Source organism: Meriones unguiculatus, chromosome 8, assembly GCF_030254825.1.
Source record: "Meriones unguiculatus strain TT.TT164.6M chromosome 8, Bangor_MerUng_6.1, whole genome shotgun sequence".
Lineage (NCBI taxonomy): Eukaryota > Metazoa > Chordata > Mammalia > Rodentia > Muridae > Meriones > Meriones unguiculatus.
Window position 1 is genome coordinate 10,385,845 of NC_083356.1, and position 20,000 is coordinate 10,405,844.

At 38.1% G+C, this 20,000-nt stretch overlaps 1 protein-coding gene across 3 annotated transcripts in view; it reads right to left on the bottom strand.

The window, feature by feature from the left end:
• Cntn1 (contactin 1) overlaps positions 1-20,000 on the bottom strand; it is a 311,867-nt gene that overhangs the window by 94,766 nt on the left and 197,101 nt on the right. For all 3 annotated transcript variants that reach the window (XM_060388785.1, XM_060388786.1, XM_060388788.1), the window contains exons 9-14: positions 19,776-19,957; positions 16,142-16,266; positions 15,429-15,546; positions 13,900-14,050; positions 10,542-10,669; positions 3,834-4,015 (exon numbers count right to left, since the gene is read on the bottom strand). In XM_060388785.1, coding sequence (XP_060244768.1) covers positions 3,834-4,015; positions 10,542-10,669; positions 13,900-14,050; positions 15,429-15,546; positions 16,142-16,266; positions 19,776-19,957 — 886 coding nt within the window. The remainder of the gene's footprint in view (positions 1-3,833; positions 4,016-10,541; positions 10,670-13,899; positions 14,051-15,428; positions 15,547-16,141; positions 16,267-19,775; positions 19,958-20,000) is intronic.

Genomic DNA, 20,000 nt, shown 5'->3' on the forward strand with positions numbered 1-20,000 from the left:
AGACACACAGATAAAAACTCTCTCTCTGAAAACCGGAAGGAAATGTTTGCGGGTCGCCATCACTTTTATACTCACACCTGATGCTGTGTAGGCTTGGCTTTCCTTACACTGCAAAGTCTGATAACAGTGTCTGAAGACTAAAGTAATGTGGATAATGTGAGTATAAGCATGCTGTCAGAGAAGATTTTAGAATAATATAGGAGTTGAACAGTACTGTTGTGCAGTGTTTCCAAAGAGCAGACCATTATTTAATTAGGCATAGACATTAGGAAGGAGAGGAGGACCTCCCCTAGCAATGGACTTGGGGAGGGGCATGCATGCAGAAAGGGGAGGCAGGGTGGGATCGGGAGGGGAGGAGGGAGGGTCTTATGGGGGGATACAAAAATGAATAAAATGTAATTAATAATAATAAGAAGAAGAAATATTATATCACAGCCTTCTGGTGCAGGGGAAGCAGCAGGGCATAGAAAGGAGGAACAAACAACTTATGGGATTTTAATAATTGCTTTACTATAAAATTTATCAAAAAATAGTCAATGAGAGTTATTTTACTCTTTATCAGGCACTCCATAAGCATTCCATTCTCCTCATAAAAGTGCTGTGAAGAAACCATTTTTGGAAACCTAATAAAGTATCATTGTATAGAGTGGAAAGATGATACTTAGAGAGCAGGGATCACAGAATTAAAGGTGTAAAATAGCCTAGTGTCGGGCAAAGTTGGACAGAACTACTGAGGAACTCAGACGGTTATTTCTGAATTTTTAGCAAACCTGCAGTGACTTCTTGCTAGGTTGAACTTTCAACACTGCAGTAAAGAAACTTTCTTTACCAGGAAGATACACAGAGAGTACATGTGCTTAATCTAGTTACTGTGACAATGAGTGTCAAAACTAGGCAATCTGGGCCAGGGAGGCGACTCAGTGAGTAAAGGCACCAGCCATACATGCCCAATGACCCTAGTATTTGCTCCCTAGAACAGACATAAAAAGCCAGATGCATCGGTGGGTCTCTGTCATCCATGTATTCTTACAATGAGATGGTAGACAGACAAGGAACTGGCCAGAAGTTTGGTGGGCAGCCAGCCTGCAGTATGCAGAGAATCAGAAGAGAGAGAGAGAGACTGTGCCTTTACCTGGCAGGTGACTCACTTCTTAATGCTCTCTTCTGACCTCCACATGTGTGTCAGAGCATGTGTGTTCCTACACTCACAAACATACATACATACACAAAACAGAATTTTATAAAACTATGCAGCAATTAAAAATAATTTTTGCCCATAATTTACTACCATAAATAAAGGATAAAATGAAACATATATGGATAAAGTGTTCATGAACATACAGAGAGTTTATGAATACATACATATGTTTATGGACACATATAGATAGATAACTGCAAGATCTTTCTGGAAAAATAAGTGTTATAACATAAATTATAATTAAAATAAATTATAGTTATGTGTTATAGTTACTTTCAGAGAGTAAGTGCCTGTTAAATTAGAAATTAAAAATAGTAGTAATTTTTTAATGGGACATGGAAAATATAATTATTTGCTACCAAACTTTAGCAGAACAAAATAATGCAGATAAATTGCTTTAATCAATTATTGTATTAAACTAATTTAAACTGCTAACTTGTTAATATTTTATCTATTTATGAATTTTGTTCAAGCACAAATGAAGCATATACTAGCCATTACCACATAAAGCATAATATTCACTGAGTTTTAACAGGTAAATGAGAATAATGTATAGTAGGATCATTAACAGAAAGACAGAGTAGTTTGTTCTTTGTTTTGTTTTGCTTCAGTGATAACATGGATGCCTAAAAGAAGTGCAAAGGAACACCTTGTTACTCCCTTCCAAATAATCATAGAACTCTACAGAGAAAAGAATTACAGAGAAATTTAGCTTTGCACGTAATCTCACTGTGTTTTGATAAATACAAAGGGATGCATTTGTTTCATTTCATAAAGGTTTATGCTTAATTTACTCTAGGGTATGAATCCTGAAACCTTATGCAAGGATGCCATTTAGTGGTCAAAACTGGAAATAGCAGGCTGAAATCACTTTTTCTTCATTAGCATTCCAACTGTTTCTTTATTCACTTCCTTTTTTTTTTGAAGTTCCTAGGCTCCTTTGTTCCTCTTCTATTGCTTTTCTCCATTCATTCTTTTCCCCTATTTGTCTTATAGTGGATTTTTATGCCAAATAACATAGGGTAATTGTTATTTTAAAGAATGTACCTAGGCTATAAATGTGAAGTTTCACCTTAATTGGGATAATTTATGCCCCCATATCTATTTACGCAGACTTCCCTGAAGACAGTAAATATGCTTTATAAGCTCCACTTGTCACCTTTCCAGATGGTAGTTCTGAAATTATTCAATTTATGACACAAAAGGATTAAATGAACTCAAAAAAAATTTTCTCTTTTTAAGTAACATGTCTGTTTGTTTTACTCTTTCCTAAAAATGTTAAATAGGGATTTTACTAAATTTTCATACATATAAATCATTGCGTTTTACTTATACCCCCTCTGCAAAAACCACCTTCTCTATGCATCTTAACCTTCTCACTTATCCCTTCTTTCTACCAACTTAGTTCCCATCCTCAACACATCTTAATTAAGGGCATGTACCAAACAGACACACAAGTTCCTAAGTAGTAACCTTTCCAGAGAGGAGAATGGCAGCACCTAGTAGGACCAATTTGTCTTCTGACAGTCTCAGCAAGCTTGTCAATGCCCGCAATGATGTCCCCATGGAAGCCAATATCCCTGCATCATTTCCCAATTCACCTCTTTGCTGTGTTAAATTACCAAGTTTATAGGATGTATAGTTTCCAATTCTGAGAATTAACCATTTAATCTTTTTCTTTTTCTTTTTTTTATTTTTTATTTTTTTTATCAGTTACATTTTATTAACTCTGTATCCCAGCCATGTCCCGATCCCTCATTCCCTCCCAGTCCCTCCCTCCCTCCTTCATCTCCACCGTGCCCCTTTCCAAACCAAGGACCATGTATGGATATAACCTAGAACCTCCACTCAGATGTAGCCTGTGGTAGCTCAGTAACCAATTGGTTTCCCAAAGTGAGGGGAACAAGGACTATTTCTAACAGGAACTCAATGACTGGCTCTTTGGCCTCCCCACCCCCGAAGGGAGGAGCAGTCCTGTTAGGCCACAGAGGAGGGCTTTGCAGCCAGTCTCCCCCCCCATTTAATCTTTTTCAAACCACACAGATTAGTTAAAGCCTGAAAACACATGCATTTCATTGATTTATTACCTTCACAGAATAAAATAAATTACTTTAAAATACTCATTATAACTTGTAGTAAGTTTAGTGTTTTCTTCTCATTTAAATGAAGGTGAAATTGCTGGGACCTCAGATTCAAATTTAGTAGGGTAAAGTTTACATCAATACAAGTATTATATAATTGGAAGGAAAAATAAACCTAGAGATCAGTAGATATTTGAGAATATCTCTACCAAATGCTCTTAACACTAGTCCTCTATAAATGATTCAGAGTACGATCATTAAATATGAGAAAAATGAGAAGCTTTCACATGACTATAACCTCCTTAAAAAACTAAAATATTACAAAATATCATATTCTGAATTTTAAAATATTTATGTGTGTATGTATGTATGTATAGGCCATGGCACATGTTTTATCAGAGAACAATTTTGGAGAGTTGGTTCCCTCCTCCTGTTAGGTGAGTTCTAAGGATTGAACTCAGGTGCACAGGCTTGGTGACCTACTTAAATGAAGTTTTAGAGCAGGCACAAGAAAATCATTGGGATGTTAATAGGATGAAATATAAAACACATACCATATAATTCCTCTGGTAATGAACATTTGTATATTCTTTGTTAAAATCAATCACGTAGCCATTGAAGGACCAAACGAACGTAAGATCCAAGGAAGGATCAAAGGACGCAGCACATTGCATGGTAGCGTTTTCTCCAACAGTGATATCAGCATTAATTGGGGCCAAAATGATTCTCGTAGGATCTGTATGTTTTTAAAAGAAAAGCAAATGATAGTTAAATAAAACATGAAACATCATATTATCTGGTATTGTAAAAGAATAAAACCCACCTTTGATGCTCTAACCCGGACATCTGAGGACTGTGACCAGGTGTCTGCTTGATTCACAAATAACCCTATTTTCTCCCTTTCTCTGGGACACTGCGAGGCCTTGCATCAAAGGCAGGCTCATCTCCCAGTTAGTACAGCCTTCATCCTTCCTCCCTAACAGCATCTGAGGATGTGATGTGTGGAGAAAGCCTGTTCATTTCACAGGCAGCTCTTGCCTCTCCCTCCCTCTGGAAGCTAAACCCATTGCTGCCAAATGGGGCTCTAAACTGACAAGTGTGTGCCCACTGCTTCTTCTCCTGTAAGCTAATCTTGGCTTTTAAGGAGCTCTCTCTTTAGAGCATCTGCTGGTGGGGCCAGTGCTGCCATTTCCTCTTGCTAAGCTAGGACTACCTCTGCTAGCCCAATCTCGAATAAACTCTGAGTTGCCCTAAGACTCAACTTCAAGTACCACCCAGCTCTTCCAAAAGGCAATGGGGTTTGGGGTTGATAACAAATTTGAATTACAAAGCCCACTCAAAAATATGGTAAGATATTTATACCAAAAGATATAGCCAACAAATCTAACTATAGATACACTAGGCCCATCAAAAAACAGAACAACAACAACAAAAAAGTAACAAAATCTAAGACAACATGCCTCCTCCAAAAATTATTAAACCTGAATTTATGATACCCAATGAAAGCAACTTAGATGACTAGATAGTTAATTTAAAAGAATATTATAACTATGTTTAAGGAGCTCAAAAGGGACAGATTAAATGCTGAAATGAAAGTCAATAAAGCACAAACAGTTGAATAAAATAAGAATAATTCAAGATAGATGAAAATATAACTCAATAGAGAGATATAAATATTAAAGAAAACACAAACCAAAATAAAACTTGAAATGAAAACTTCAGTATGTCTAATAAAAAGTTCAGTGGAAAGCCTCACTGATAAACCATATTCAGCAGAAGATAGAATATAAGGGCGTGAAGGCAAGGCAGAGAAATTTGATCACTCAGTCAAATAAAATGGTAAGTTTTAAAAGACCCATAAATTAAAAATGCAAAGTTTTGGGGATAGTATAAAAAGCTCTATTATTAATGACTGGAATAAGTGACCCTCATCTCTGGAAGTTCAGCTGTGCCTCTTGCAAAATGATTATCTGTTCTGGGCTTGTTAAGTGTTTACACTCCTCACAGAGGGCTGGGAGAGTCATGAGACCACCTAAGTATCTGTCAGCTCCCTACCATCTATTGTAAAGATAATTGCATGTGTCTTAGTTAGAGACGAGTATATGAGCTGGGGAGAATAGTGAAGGGAGCTTCATCTGTGCAGCTTTGGGAAGCCCTCACCCCTCCTAAGTAATGTTTTTTTCAGGTGTGGCCTGTTGGGGGAAGAGCATCCACATGACTGTAACCAACACCTCACATTTGCTCTCCAAGGAACCTCACAAGCTTATTGATTCCCAAGATAGAACTTTAACAAAACCACACCCCACTTTGACATTAGGACCTCAGAAGGAGTATGGATAGGAATTTTAGCCAAAAGCACAAACCCATGAATCATGGGTTTAAATGAAGGAGAAGAAACAGAGGATAAAGGAACAGAATATAGTTTTTAAAGATTCATAGGAAAACATTTCTGAAGTCCAGAGAATGTGATAACCACTCTAGTAAAAGACGCATACAAATCAAACAAACACCCAAATTTTATCAAAAGAAATTCCCTAAGTCATATAATAGTCAAAAGTCTAAATGTACAGAAGAAAGAAAGATTATTGAAACATACAAAAGAGAAATACCAAGTCACATATGAGGGAATGTCCATCAACTCTGATGATGATAGTTTTTCAATGAAGATTTCTAAAAGCCTAAAACACATGGATTGATTTCCTACAGGTCCTGGAAGAGCACAGATGCCAACCCAGATGACTATACCTACTAAGATTGTTGACCTTGATTGACAGAAAAAGGAAAGCTTCCCAAGATAAAAGCAGACTAAAGGAATCTGTTATCACCAAGCTGCCTTTAGCGAGAATGGTGGAGGAATACATCAAATTGAAGAGAAAAATAAGCAAATATAAGAAGCTACCAGAAAAGCTAAAAGATGTTAGGTCAGTGGTTTTAAGCAGATGAAGACTAAGAAAAGAAAGACCACAAGATTAACAAAATGACAAGAATCAACACACATCCTTCAATAATAACTTTGATATAGGCTTTTTGAACTCCCCAGTCAAACCACAGTAGCTTGCAGACTGGATTAGAAAACAGTACCACAATTTTTCTGTCTCTGAGAAACACATCTCCCCACCAAAAATAGACACTACCTTATGGTGAAAGAATGAGCAAAGTGTAGTATGATTATTAATATTTAATATTGACTTATTTTACTAGTATTGCAGAGATTATTCCCTAACCAGCCATATAGCCAAATAACTACACACACAGACTAGGATTTATTTAAGTGTCCTAGAGCACAATACTGAGCAATAATTAGACCTCTAAGCTAGTACAGCTTCCTCCCATTAGATTTCTCACCTTATACTTGCTTTTTAATCATATCCTAGGTTACCTGAATTAAGTCATCAGAGGTAAAGAGGATGGACACATGGTGCCTGAGCTCAGGAAACCCAGCCACATGGCAGACTGTAGATTAGAATAGCGGATTATTTTAAATTATGAGCCAGTCAGAGAAGAGCCTAGCTATATGGCCTAGCTATTTGAAAATAATAATTGCGTCTCATGAGTCATTATTCCAGGAACTAAGGGTCAGGAGAAGAAAAAAAAAAAAAAAACCCAACTAACATCAAAGGAATTCCAAACAAATATAAACAGGAAATGGTTTCTGATAGGATTCTGGTAGCATTGGAAATAAGACCAATAATTGACAAATGAGAGCTCAGTAAACCTAAAAATATCATATACAACAAATTAAACCACTAACTGAAGAGGAAACCCACAGAATAGGAAAATGTCTTTACCAGTTATATCACTGACAGATCATTAATATTTAACATACATAAGTACCAAAAAACTGAACATCAAGAAAACAAACAACCCATTTTTAAAGGACCATTTTAAAAGGGACCATCAACTTGAAGAGATTACTCAAAAGAAGAAATAAAAATGACTAATAAACTCTGAGTGAACTGTTCAATACTAAGTTGAGGTCCCATATCAACCTCTTCAGAATGGCTATATTAACAAATCAAATGACCACACATGTTGGCAAGGATGTAGATAATAAGGAACATTTACTGCACGGTAGACACTCCTGAAATAAATGTAGTAGTCCTTAAAAGAGCTAGGACTAGAACACCATGTCCCACGCCTGCACATATACCCAAGGAACTTTACTTTCTTCTCCTGAGATACTTGCACATCTATGCTCACCGCTTCTCCAGCTGGAAAACGGAATCAGCCTACTCGCCCACCATCTGGTGAATTAATGATAAATGTGTAGTACACGCACATTATAGACTTTTATTCAGTTATAGAACAAAATGAAAGTTTGAAATTTACGGATGAATTGGTGAGACTAGACAAAATTATAATGAGCAAAGTAACCTAAACTCGGAGAGATAAAAGTGTATCTTTTCTCTTATATGGTGTTACTAGATTCAAATATTTATTTATTTTTTTATAATTTTTATTTTTTATATTAATCACAGGTTATTTACTTTGTATCCCAGCCATAGCCCTCTTCCTCATTCCCTCCCAATCTCACTCTCCCTCCCTCATCTCCTCCCTGCCCCTTTCCAAGTCCTCTGATAGGGAAGGTCCTCCTCCCCTTCTGTCTGACCCTATCTTATCAAGTATCTTCAGTACTGGCTGCAATGTCCTCCTCTGTGGCCTACCAAGGCTGCTCCTCCCTTTGGGGGGGAGGATGGTCAAAGAGCCCGCCATTGAGTTCATGTTAGAAATAGTCCCTGTTCCCCTTATTAGAGAACCTACTTGGATACTGAGCTACCATGGGCTACATCCAAGCAGGGGTTCTAGGTTGTATCCATACATGGTCCTTGGTTGGAAAAACAGTCTCATAAAAGGTCCCTGCGCCCTGATATATCTGGTCCTTGTGGAGTTCCTGTCCCCTCCAGGTCATACTAACGCTCCCTTCTTTCATATGATTTCCTGTACTCTGCTGAAGGTTTGGCTATGAGTCTTAATATCTGATTTGATACACTGCTAGGTAGAGTCTTTCAGAGGCCCTCTGTGGTAGGCTTTTGTCCTGTTACTTATTTTCTCCTACTTCCAATGTCCATCCCATTTGTCTTTCTGATCATCTTACCCCAGGTTCTCTTTCTTGTTTATCTTCTTTAAGTGTACAGATTTTATTATGTTTATCCTATCTTAAAAGTCTAGTACCCACTTATAAGTGAGTATATACCCTGTGAGTCTTTCTGCTTCTGAGATACATCACTCAGGATGATCTTTTCTAGTTCCCACCATTTACCTGCAAATTTCATGATTTCCTTGTTTTTAATTACTGAGTAGTATTCCATTGTGTAAAAGCACCACAATTTCTGTATCCATTCCTCCATTGATGGACATCTGGATTGTTTCCAGGTTCTGGCTATTACAAATAAAGCTACTACAAACATGGTTGAGCAAATGTCCTTGTTGTATACTTGAGCATCTTTTGGATATATGCCTAGGAGTTTAGATTTTCATGTTTAAACTGTAATATCTGTCGAAGTAAGTAAACTAGAAAAAGGATATTGAGGTGGAAAAATTCCAGTGAGGTGTGGGGAGGGGATAGAACTTCATAAGTGATAAAAAACAAATAGAAGAAATTTAACAAGTGAAACGTCTAATCAGGAATGGGTGTTGGAAGATTGGGGAGATGAGGATGAATAAAGGGTTACTAAAAACTAAGGATCTATGAAAAAACACATACAAAACTTACTACTTAAAAAATAAAATTTTGAGTTAAAGTGACCAGGCGAGAAAGGGAAAAGGAGAGGGAGAGAGAAAGTTTGAAAGGAGCTAAGGAGCTAATCTTTCTGTCTGGATAATACTATTTCTGAAAACCAAGCAAATCACAGTGGCAGATGTATGGTATCTCTTGATGAGTTGTTGATCGGAGACCAGAGACTCCCAAATAACACAGTCCTCTGGTGATAACTCTATAACTAGTTTGTAAAACCTGTGGCTGAAAACAACATATACCTTGGTTACAAGATATAGAGAGATGAAGGTGGAACTGAGTCTGGAAACTTTCTTCCTGCTGCCTCGCTGTCAGGCTGCTGTAAGATGCTAGGTAGGGTCCTAGGGGAGGCATCAACTCTTTCCCAAATATAAACCCTACGGCGTATAATACCAATATGTCAGATAAGATGTGCCCACTTATGCAATTGTGGCATGACTGTTGTGCAGGTAGCTGCCTGCTCTCACTGGATTTGAGGCTGGTCCCATTCATACTATTAAAACAAACCCATTCAAAAACCCACAGCTCAGGAGGTCCTAGACCTTAGAAGAAAACTTTATCCTATTGTTTATATAAGTTTTCATGGTGCCAAACATGCTTCTACATTGTCATGTTTATACCTACAGACAAATGTTCCTCCCAGCTTTGTATCAGGGACACCTTGTAATGGATGGCAGTGCATAGAGAGGTCTATGATGTCTCGAAGTGCATGAACGAAGTGGCAGTTGAATGCCCAGCTTGAAACAGGATAGTTACACCACCTTTCATACAGCTTAGGAAATTCCATGAGAAAGAGGATGGAAAGAATTTAAAAGCTGAATAATAGGGAGAAGAGCTGTGAAGTACTGTCTTCTGAGTTGGTAGAGCTAATGCAGTCATGACTTCATACAGCTACAGTGGTCTACAATGAGGCTACCCAAGCCTGAGCTGATGGGGCCCACCATTTCCCTGTGTAATTGCTGGTCACTGACAGACTCCAGAAGAGGGGGCACTGTTGTTCAGTTTAATGACCACTGAGATGCCCACCATGTCCCGAGAAGTAAAGTTCCAAATCCGTAGTCACACAGATGACACAGTTTAAATTCAGTGGATCTTAACACAATAACAAACCCAATTACCACAACTAAACAGCAATAACAAGGTTATGAGAAGGAGATCAGGGCTTTTATACAGGAAGCAGGTAACAGGGGTGGGAATGGTATTAGACATGGTGGTTATAACAAACAGAATGCACATCGTACCTGTGAGACTGTAAAAGAACAAACTCAATTAAAAATTGAAAAAAAAAAAGAATAAAATCCAATATATTCTGATCCTCTCTGCAAAGGAACAGAGTGTTTTCACATCCAGTTCCAGGAACAATTTCACAGAGAAAGAGACTTGCCCTGAAAGCTTCTGAAATGGAAACTCATCAATACATTGACTGTTCTGGAAGTTCAGTTCTGAATCACATCTACATAACACTATAGAATGTAAACACCATCACTTAAAGGAAACAATATGACTCAAATATCAAATTATTCCTTACTTGTGATCACCAGAGTCCCAGTGCTATTAGCTTTCCCTCTATTATTCTCCGCAAAGCATGTGTAGACTCCTCCGTCATTCCTTGTAATATTATTGATTTCCAAGCTACCGTCTTCCCATATGAGTATTCTATTGAAATTTAAAAAAATAAACAATTCACAGTCATTTAGAAACATACGTTATTATGGTACCTTTCATTAGAAATGCTGATATCACTCCATTTTATACTAGTTTCTTAGTAAGACATTTTCAAGCATAAACAGTCCAGCCTTTGGGTAAAATGTTCTTTCTCAGCATTGGCAAAGTCCTCAAAAGCCGAGTTTGTTTTCCTAGATAACTGGTAGGGTCCTACAGAAGATTCAGGTGTACTCTTGCCTCTTTAGAAAAGATGGCACTTTTCATCCAAGCAGATGAATGTGACCCTATGGCTCAGTGATGTCATTCTACAGCTCAAAATTCTCCAATGACTTTCTACCCAATAGGAAAAGTTACAGTCCTGCTCTGGTTATCTGAAGATCATCACACACCTTGCCCCAGGAGCCCTTCAGGCTTTTGCTCAGTGGTACTTTTGGTGAAACTTTTCTGGATGATCTTTCTGTAATTTTTATGTGAGTACAAGCATGATTAACACACACACACACACACATACACACATACACACACAAATAAAATCACTACCACCACCACCGCCACCACTACCAACAACAACAACAGTGATTGACTCTCTTGACGTTTTTCTTTCTAGATTTGTTTTTTCAGGCACGTATTTCACCAGAAGTTCTTCATCTTAGCACACTAGCTGCCCGCTATTCCCATTACACTAGAACACCTTAATATGAGAATTAGTTTCTGCTTTGTTTACAGCTGTACCCACAGCATGTACTATACATGACATTACATGGGAAGTGACTATTATTTGTCAAAATCGATCACAGACATTGAAGAACTGATAAATAGATTCAGATGAGATTAAATGTGGGGCCACAGGGCCAGGACACCTTATGGCAGTGTTTTTTTCCAGAGTGACAATAGATGCTCTTTCATTAAAAAAAAACGAAAAACAAAAAAACAAATAAACAAACAAAAACACCTTGTTGCATAAACATGCATGGAGTCAGGGACTGACTGCCATTTAATAAATGAACCAGGTGGTTTCCTATACCCTAACATTAAATGAGACTTAAACCCACGATGACCAGGCTCAAACAGGTCAATGTGAGAAATGAACTTAGGCATCCAGAAATATAGCATGAGGACTTCACTCTCACTTTCAAGTTAGAACAAACTTCCTCCAGTGGGTTCAGAGAAATATAAGTGTATTTCTTCTTTTAGAGATTATTGAAGAAAGATTTTAAATAATTAATCATTATTTGTAATAATTATTATTATTCTTAATAATTTCTGTAACAAAACAGTACTTAAGAATTTTTTCACACAGTATGCAATCCCATGCCTGTTTGCTTGTTCCCTAGAAACTAGAGAATAAATGCTCATTGTTTTATTTTGTAGTCTCATACTTAAATTTGATATTAAATTTTCTGTTACCACTACTTTCTTTAAATAAATCATTTTCTAAATGTCATCTTTTATAATTTTCAAAAACAACAGAAACATTGTTCTTTTAGAGGCCAGTCTGGTTTTAAAAAATTAAACTATTTCTCTTAATGATCAATATTGAAATCCTGCTCCAACATTTAATAAAATCCTGTTCCATTTCTTTCATTATCCAGTTCTAATTTATGGCTTATTTCAGAATCTGTTTTAAAATAGCGAATGAAACTTTGAAAGAATATCTCAGCAGAAGTGTTACTTTGTTACTAAGGAGGATTTACAATGGGACCTCTTTCTCCAAATGTAAAGAAACGTAATTACCTGCTGTTCCATGTGCTGCACAAAGAACCTGGTCTCTGTTTTGTGGGGGCCACAGGTTGCATCCCACGGCCATCTTGACAGGGTATCTGGGGACTTTTCAGTGAGTCCAATTTTTGCAGACAAGAAGCTCCTCTTAGAGGCACTTTTGGCCAAAGCACTCTCCTAGGCCCTTGACAGTCTTTTTCAAAACTGTGAAGAACCCAAGACCCTTCAACCAAATCTTTCTGCCTTTTGTTGCTCTCTCCATGTTCGATATCAGAGCAGCACCTCATCAGATGGCTCTCCAGCCTCCGCCCAGCTCTGTCTCTACTTTCTCTCCCAGACACTAACACTATGAATACCATTCTTTGATGGCTTATCGTATGTTGGCATCTGACTCTTTGTACATATTCTCACAATACAGATATTAGTGTTACCTGTTCACTTTCGCTTCAAGCCCTTGTCAGTCTTCTAACCATCCCTCAATTATTTTGTCAGCACAGAAATAAATATTACTGTCAAGTAACAGTGGAAACGTATGACAATTTTCCCTTAAACCCATACTAATTTTAGCATAAATATGTATATACACATATGATTGAAATTGATCTTTTTCATATTCAAGGATTCTACAGTCCTCTATCACACAATAACATTTCCGTTATTATACGATGCGTTTTCCTTAGTGAAATGACTGCATATAAGTACCAATGAGAATATAAACAAACCTAAGGGTCCTGTCATCAAATGGTGCTATAGCCATGACAACATCATGTCCAAAGCATTGATCAGGTTTGTGGATGCTGGAGCAAAATACCAATGCCCTGCCATCTTACAAATTGTAGTAAATAAAATCCTGGGTACCACACAACTATTATTAATGGCAAATGACTATGCTCCTGCCTTGTGTGCTTAATATATTTGTTCATATACTTCTTCATATAGCCTGAAAATGAAGCAAGCACCAAGCAGGCACAGGAATCACCACAGCCAAACTACTTTTAATACTTATATTTATCCAAATACTGTTATTTTTATCATTAATTAAATATTGTATTAATTATTCAATTAACATGTCTACTAAATATTAATAGAGCAAAATTAATGTTGATTAAGGTTGATTAAAATTTTTAAAATACTGAATAAAATATTAAGTATATTATATTTAACCACTGTTTAGACTTCAATTTTAAACAGTTTGTATTTACCTTTTACAAACACAAAATTTAACATTATATACAGTATATACACGATACTATATATAGTATATGTTATACCACATAATATGTTTATATATGCTATTTTATGACATTCAAAAATTCTTGCACATGAACACTCTATTATAAAGCGATTGCTTCACTAGTTGTTAATGCGTTAGAGTACTGGTGAAGAACTGAACTTGGAGACTCAGTGAGGAAGACACTCGGCTGGCTTCAAGGACACCAAACACAGAGGGAGCGTAAGAGCTTAGGAGACACGCACATGAATGACACCCCGTCCCTCCTGACCTGCTGCTGTTGACCAGCCACTCTGTCCCTTTGCTCCATGAAAACTTGGGTTTTGGTGCAGCCTTGGGTTTACATTCAATGATAACCCTTCCTCCTTTTGCAGCCAGGATCTTTTTCTTCATAGGATTCATTTCAAAAGTCGGAGCTAAGGCTACAAGGCAAACAAATGTTTCTTATTCTCCTTTTGCTAGCAAACCCAAACATTCCTTCTGGATTACATCATCTTTTGTAGATCAATAAACAATAGAAATGGTCAAGGTAAATATGATCAGCTGTGGTTCGTAGGCATTTCATACATAATTTTTTATTTAATAATTCAAACGGACAATTGCTGATAACTTTAGCAAATTTTAGTTTTAATCATGTCATGTACCTGTCCACCGAAAAGGTATCTTGAATTCAATTGTTTTGTTTCAATTCCATGAGGAAATTTAGTAAAAAAGGATGGCAAGAACTCTGTATGCAACAAATACTATATACAAATTCTCACACATGCTCACAGCCATTCCACTAAATATGCTTCAAGTTAGTAACAGGAGAATTGAGATCTATTCAACTGGAATAATTTTGTAATGGTGTCACAGGTAGGATTAACATTTGAATCTGAAAACCCTCCAATAGATAATGGAATCCCACTTAACCTTCTGTTCACTAAGCACCAACTGAGTGCATATACTCTTTGAGAAGCCAACCCAGAACTTCATGATCTACCTAAGAGAGCTAGGAGAACAATGGATCCAAACAACTAATTAAAGAGCAATACATAGGTGAAGTTCATCTTCAAGTCATAGCACAGAATAGTAATTATGAAGTCATGACAGAGTCTTATAGCTGGTAACTCCAGTTATGGTATGTCCTACGTCTTCCAAATTCCCCCATTAGTCCACTGCTCAATCACCTTTAGCTATTAGTAGACACAATGTGTTCCAGTCATCTGTATCCTGCCCCTTCCGGGGAGTCTTCTTCAGGCTGATGTGTAGTTGGCTCTTTTTCATTTCGTCTATGATTCTTAACCTTTAACTGCCTATCAAGATCACCTGAAGGTCTTACTATAACGCCTGCTCGGTGGGCTAACAGTGAGACTAGAATTACGCACATGCAACAAGCTCCCAGTACTGCAGCCATGGCTGCTGCCCCCGAGGAAACTGCTTTTTACAGCAAACACTGAGTCTATGTCAGTGCGTCACAATCCTCACAGGCGTCACGTACCAAGTATTTATGTTACAATTCATAACAGCAGCAAAATTTAAGTTATGAAGTAGAAATAAAAATAATCTTATGGTTACGGGTCACTACAACATCAGGAAGTGTATTAAAATGTTGCAGCATTAATAATGTTGACAACCATTGGTCTATTTTATTGTTCCTTTAGTCTGAGTTTTGATGACTGTCAATTCATAAATAAGCAACCTGTGCTGTGCACCTAATAAAAGTATAGTGAAACTGAATTCGATCTATGTCTACTCTCTCACCTTTTTATATGTTGTTTGTTTGGTAAACATCTATCAGCAATTGGAAAGGATACTGACCCAGAATCTTGAGCTCCGCATTTGCATAAATGGTTCCGTACGCATTCTCTGCTATGCACTGGTACATCCCGGCATTTTCAAAAGTCACGTCGTACAGTCTCAGCTCCCCTTTGTGATACTGAAGAGTAAAACAAATCACCGGGCTTTGAGGAACAGGGGTGTAAAGTCTTCGTTCAGCTTTATGTGAATGCTTTACCTAGGTAAGTTGTGCTCACACGCCCTCATTCTCTTCTAAGATGCACAAACTGGGGTTTTCATGGCATGGACAAGACCAACCCACTTACCATGCCCGGTGGCTCTTGTTCTAGTCATCTTACAGAGCCGAGAGTCCACCTTTTCCCCTTTGGACCAGCTGGGAGATTATAGTGAGAAGGTAGAGAAGGACCCCACTGTTGTCACTTGTCCCAAGGCTAGGATAGGACTTAGCGCGTCTCTCTTACCTCTGTCTCTGTGGGGTTCAGGGAAACAGTGGCAAAGAGGGGACAATGTCAGTGGAGATGGTTAAACGGGGAGGTGGGAAGTGGAACAAAGGAAAAATAAGGAAAAAAGAGAGAGGTAAAGATAAGATTACAGAAAACTGCTGAAAGTGAAAGAAGATACTGTTTTTCAGGGACGTCTTTCTATTTCAGGGCCAATGTACCCTTATTCTACTGGCCATCCTACAACTGCCTGAGCACATATTCAGGGACAGCAAGGCACTTCAATGCACTTACCGCATATCCGTTTTTCAGCCACCTGATGGTAGGAATGGGCTTCCCTGTGGCTATGCAAGGCCAGTAGAGGTCACTCCCTATGTCCACCTCAGTGTCATTGATATGCTCTACCCATTCAGGAAACGCTGCAAAGGAGGAACAATGTAAGCACCTCAGTACCCACGACAGTCTCAAGAGAATGAATTTTGCATTTGTTAGCTTTATCCTAGAGAATACACCAGATGTTGTATGTCTGCCTGCACAGGTCTATGTCCAATAAAAGTCGCATGCTATCGTAGAGGAAGATGACTGTAACTTAGTAGTTATGTTTTTAGATTTATTTAACTTTATTTCTGCATGTGTGTGCCTTCATGAGTTTATGTGCTCCCAGGGCCAGAGGACACTGGATAGCCTGCAGCTGGAGCTTTTGTGTGTACCGTGTATCATCTTACTCCTTAAGTATAAAAATGAACAGGACACATTAATACGCTTCTATGCAGCAGCTACTTCAGCAGCTGACATTGGGGAAACTCATGGTTGAGTTTTTATTTTCATCTACTTGGTAGTTGTGAAAATGAGAAAGTGCTAAAAATTGCCTCAAAGGAAAAATAAAACTGTTTCCATGTGAAAAAAAAAATTAGTCTGGTTAAGAATTTCAGTTTTCTAAGCAGCACAAACAAATGTAGGTAAAATAGTATATAATAAGGAAGGGAAGAGACAGAGAACTCTTAGTGGAAGGCACATTTCACTTTCTTTTTACTGAAAATGAAGCCTTGTGTTTTATTAGTTTTCTGTGGATAGTGATATATATATATATATATATGTATAAAGCCTTGTGTTTTATTAGTTTTCTGTGGATAGTGATATATATATATGTATATACAATTATTAGAAATATTGTATATGTATATATAAAATGTACGTAGGAAATCTTTTGAGCAATGCAGACTACCAATGTTACACTAATACATGTTTAATGGTAAGCACGTGTGTCTTATGGATACTTCGCAGTGTAAAATCTAATTTGTTTTCACTAACCATTTGTTTGTACCTCATGGGGAGAAGTTGTCGAAACTGAATGCTGGTTTTGCTAGCTGAAGAAAGGTTTTACCTTATACAGAATCTCTTCAATACTTTAATGACAACTCTGTTACCTGTCCCTCCCCCCTGGGGTGACCCATGGATATGACCACACGGAACGCAATGTTAAGAAAGAGTAATTGAATCACTTTGGTGAATTCTGTGTGTGGTTTCATTATACAGCGCTGCAGATGGTTTGCTTAGCGCTACAAAAACTTCAGATATCTTACTATCAAGGGAGGAATGAAGTTATTTTAAGTGCCCTCGTACTAGTACCTTCTCCATCACGTTGATCCCTTTAAGGCCTTATATGTTTGACAGTTCAGAATTTTACACTACTGAGAAACTGGAGTGAAATTTCCTGAATGCATTCAAAGAACCTTATCTAAAAGCACTAGATCCAGCATAAAAGCGGTAATATTATTCAAGACATTTGAGACTCCCACAGATTTTCCCCCTCCATTCCCACACAAACTTGACATGTGTCATGTTAACTATATTGAGCCATTGGGTATTCAAGTCTGTACTTCAGAGGCATTATTTACGTTCAGTCTCCAAGGCTGTAGCTTTTTAAAAATTATGCTCACAGATGGAATCATACAGGGATACAGAGAACTCTGGTTACTGACTCTGATCACTCAGTGTCAGGATGCTATGAGTTAGGAGGACACTGTAGGGGAAAGGAGAGTGGTATGTGGGGGTGAAGTGTAGCATCAAGGAGCTGAAGCACAGCAGAGAGGCAGGCCAAGTGCTGTTGCTGCTGCTGCTGCTGCTGCTGCTGCTGCTGCTGCTGCTGCTGCTGTTGCTGCTGCTGTCAGACGTGATCAGATGCAGCTGAGAACTGATCAGCTTTAGCAACTGGACACGCTGGGTGATTATGCAAAGAGTGGCTTCAGCAGAGAGGTGCTCATGAGAACAAATTGGGGTGAATTAAAAACAGAATACAATTGGATATGGAAACAAACTTTTAGAGTTCAGATGATTTCATCAAAATCTATGTTTGGGAAAGGCTAGTAGTCAAGCAGAGCATTAGCCAGAGTTAAAACAAACAAACAAATAACAACGACAACAACAAATCAGCATAAGGAAGGGGATTGCTATGAGTTTGAGGCTAGCCTAATACAGTGTATACAGTCTATACAGTGAGCTTCAGGACAGCTAGGGCTATAAAGAGAGACCATGTCTCAAAAACCAAAAACAAAAGCAAGGAAACAAACAAAAATCAGAATGATCTTATTGAAATCTGGTTGTTCATTCCATATTCTAGAAAGTTGTAATGATGACTTCAGCTTCAAGAAGTTCCAAGATTCTGGGCCTGGAGAGATGGCTCAGTGACTAAGAGTTCTTGTTGGTCTTGTAGAAGACTGTGTTAAATTGTCAGTGTGATGTGGCATTCACAACCATCAGTAACTACAGTTGCAGGGAATGGAATGTTCTCTTCCAGCTTCTGCAAGCAACAGGCACACATGTGGTGCACATACATGTACACATGCTGGCAAAACACTGACGGACACAAATAACAGGTGATAAACCTTAAGAAAAAAGATTGACATTCCACGAGTTGGCTCAAAGAATTTCTGTCTTCCCATATATGTTCGCTCCAATGGGTGAGGGTCAAAGACTTGTAGTAGAATAAATTTGAGACTGATACTCCAACCAAGGCTCATGGAGATAACCTAAGACCCCTGCACAGATGTAGCCCATGGCAGTTCAGTGTCCAAGTGGGTTCCATTGTGATAGGAACAGGGACTGTCTCTGACATGAACTGATTGGCCTGCTTTTTAATTACCTCCCCCTGATGGGGAAGCAGCATTACCAGGCCACAGAAGAAGACAATGCAGCCACTCCTGATGAGACCTAATTGACTAGGATCAGAAGGAAGGAAAAGAAGTCCTCCCCTATCAGTGGACTTGAGGAGGGACATGCATGCAGAGGGTGGAGGAAGGGAGGGATTGGGACGGGAAGAGGGAGGGAACCACAGGGAGGATACAAAGTGAATAAAGTGTAATTAATAAAGAATTTTAAAAAATTAAAAAAAAGAACAAAATTGTCACAATAAAAAAATAAAAAGCTAATTCCTCACACCAGGGCTTCTCTAGTTCCAGTGACAGGAGCACCTGGGGAATGTAAAGAAATGCAGATTGCTAAGCTCACAGTGCCCTTCTAAGTCAAAATGTCTAAGGGAGGCCCAACAATCAGCATTTTATCTAAGGCCCTCAGGGAATTTTGAGGCATGTTTGGCTTTGCAAAGCACTGGCTCAAACTTTAAGCCCTAATGCACAGGTTCTTCTATAAATAATATACTGAAAAGGGAAGGATGATAGAGGATTGAAAGAGCAACATTTCTCTTTGGAAATTATCAACATATTACTATAATCAGAGCATCAAAAGTGTAAGTTCATACTAACCAGAACTCAGAGCCGTAACTTAATTAAACATAAGGTATGTATCTCACCTATCGGAATAATATAATCTATATCACATCTTTTTAAACTACTAATAATTCTATGATAGTTCTTCAAGTATGGAAAAGCCTTTGAATAATACATTGGTGGAGTGCATAGAAAATATCTACCTTGAACATAAATTCTTGCCTGGTGCTTGTCCTTTCCTCTGATGTTCTCGGCTTCACACTCATAGAGGCCTTCATCTTCTAGCTGGATGTTGAAGATCTTGAGGACGGCCCCTGAGGTGCTTATCTCGGCAGTGCTCGGCATGGGTTCTAGCACCTTCCGCCAGCGGATGTCAGGAACAGGGCTTGAGACAGAAGATATAAAAGCTCAAGGACCACACTGATTTA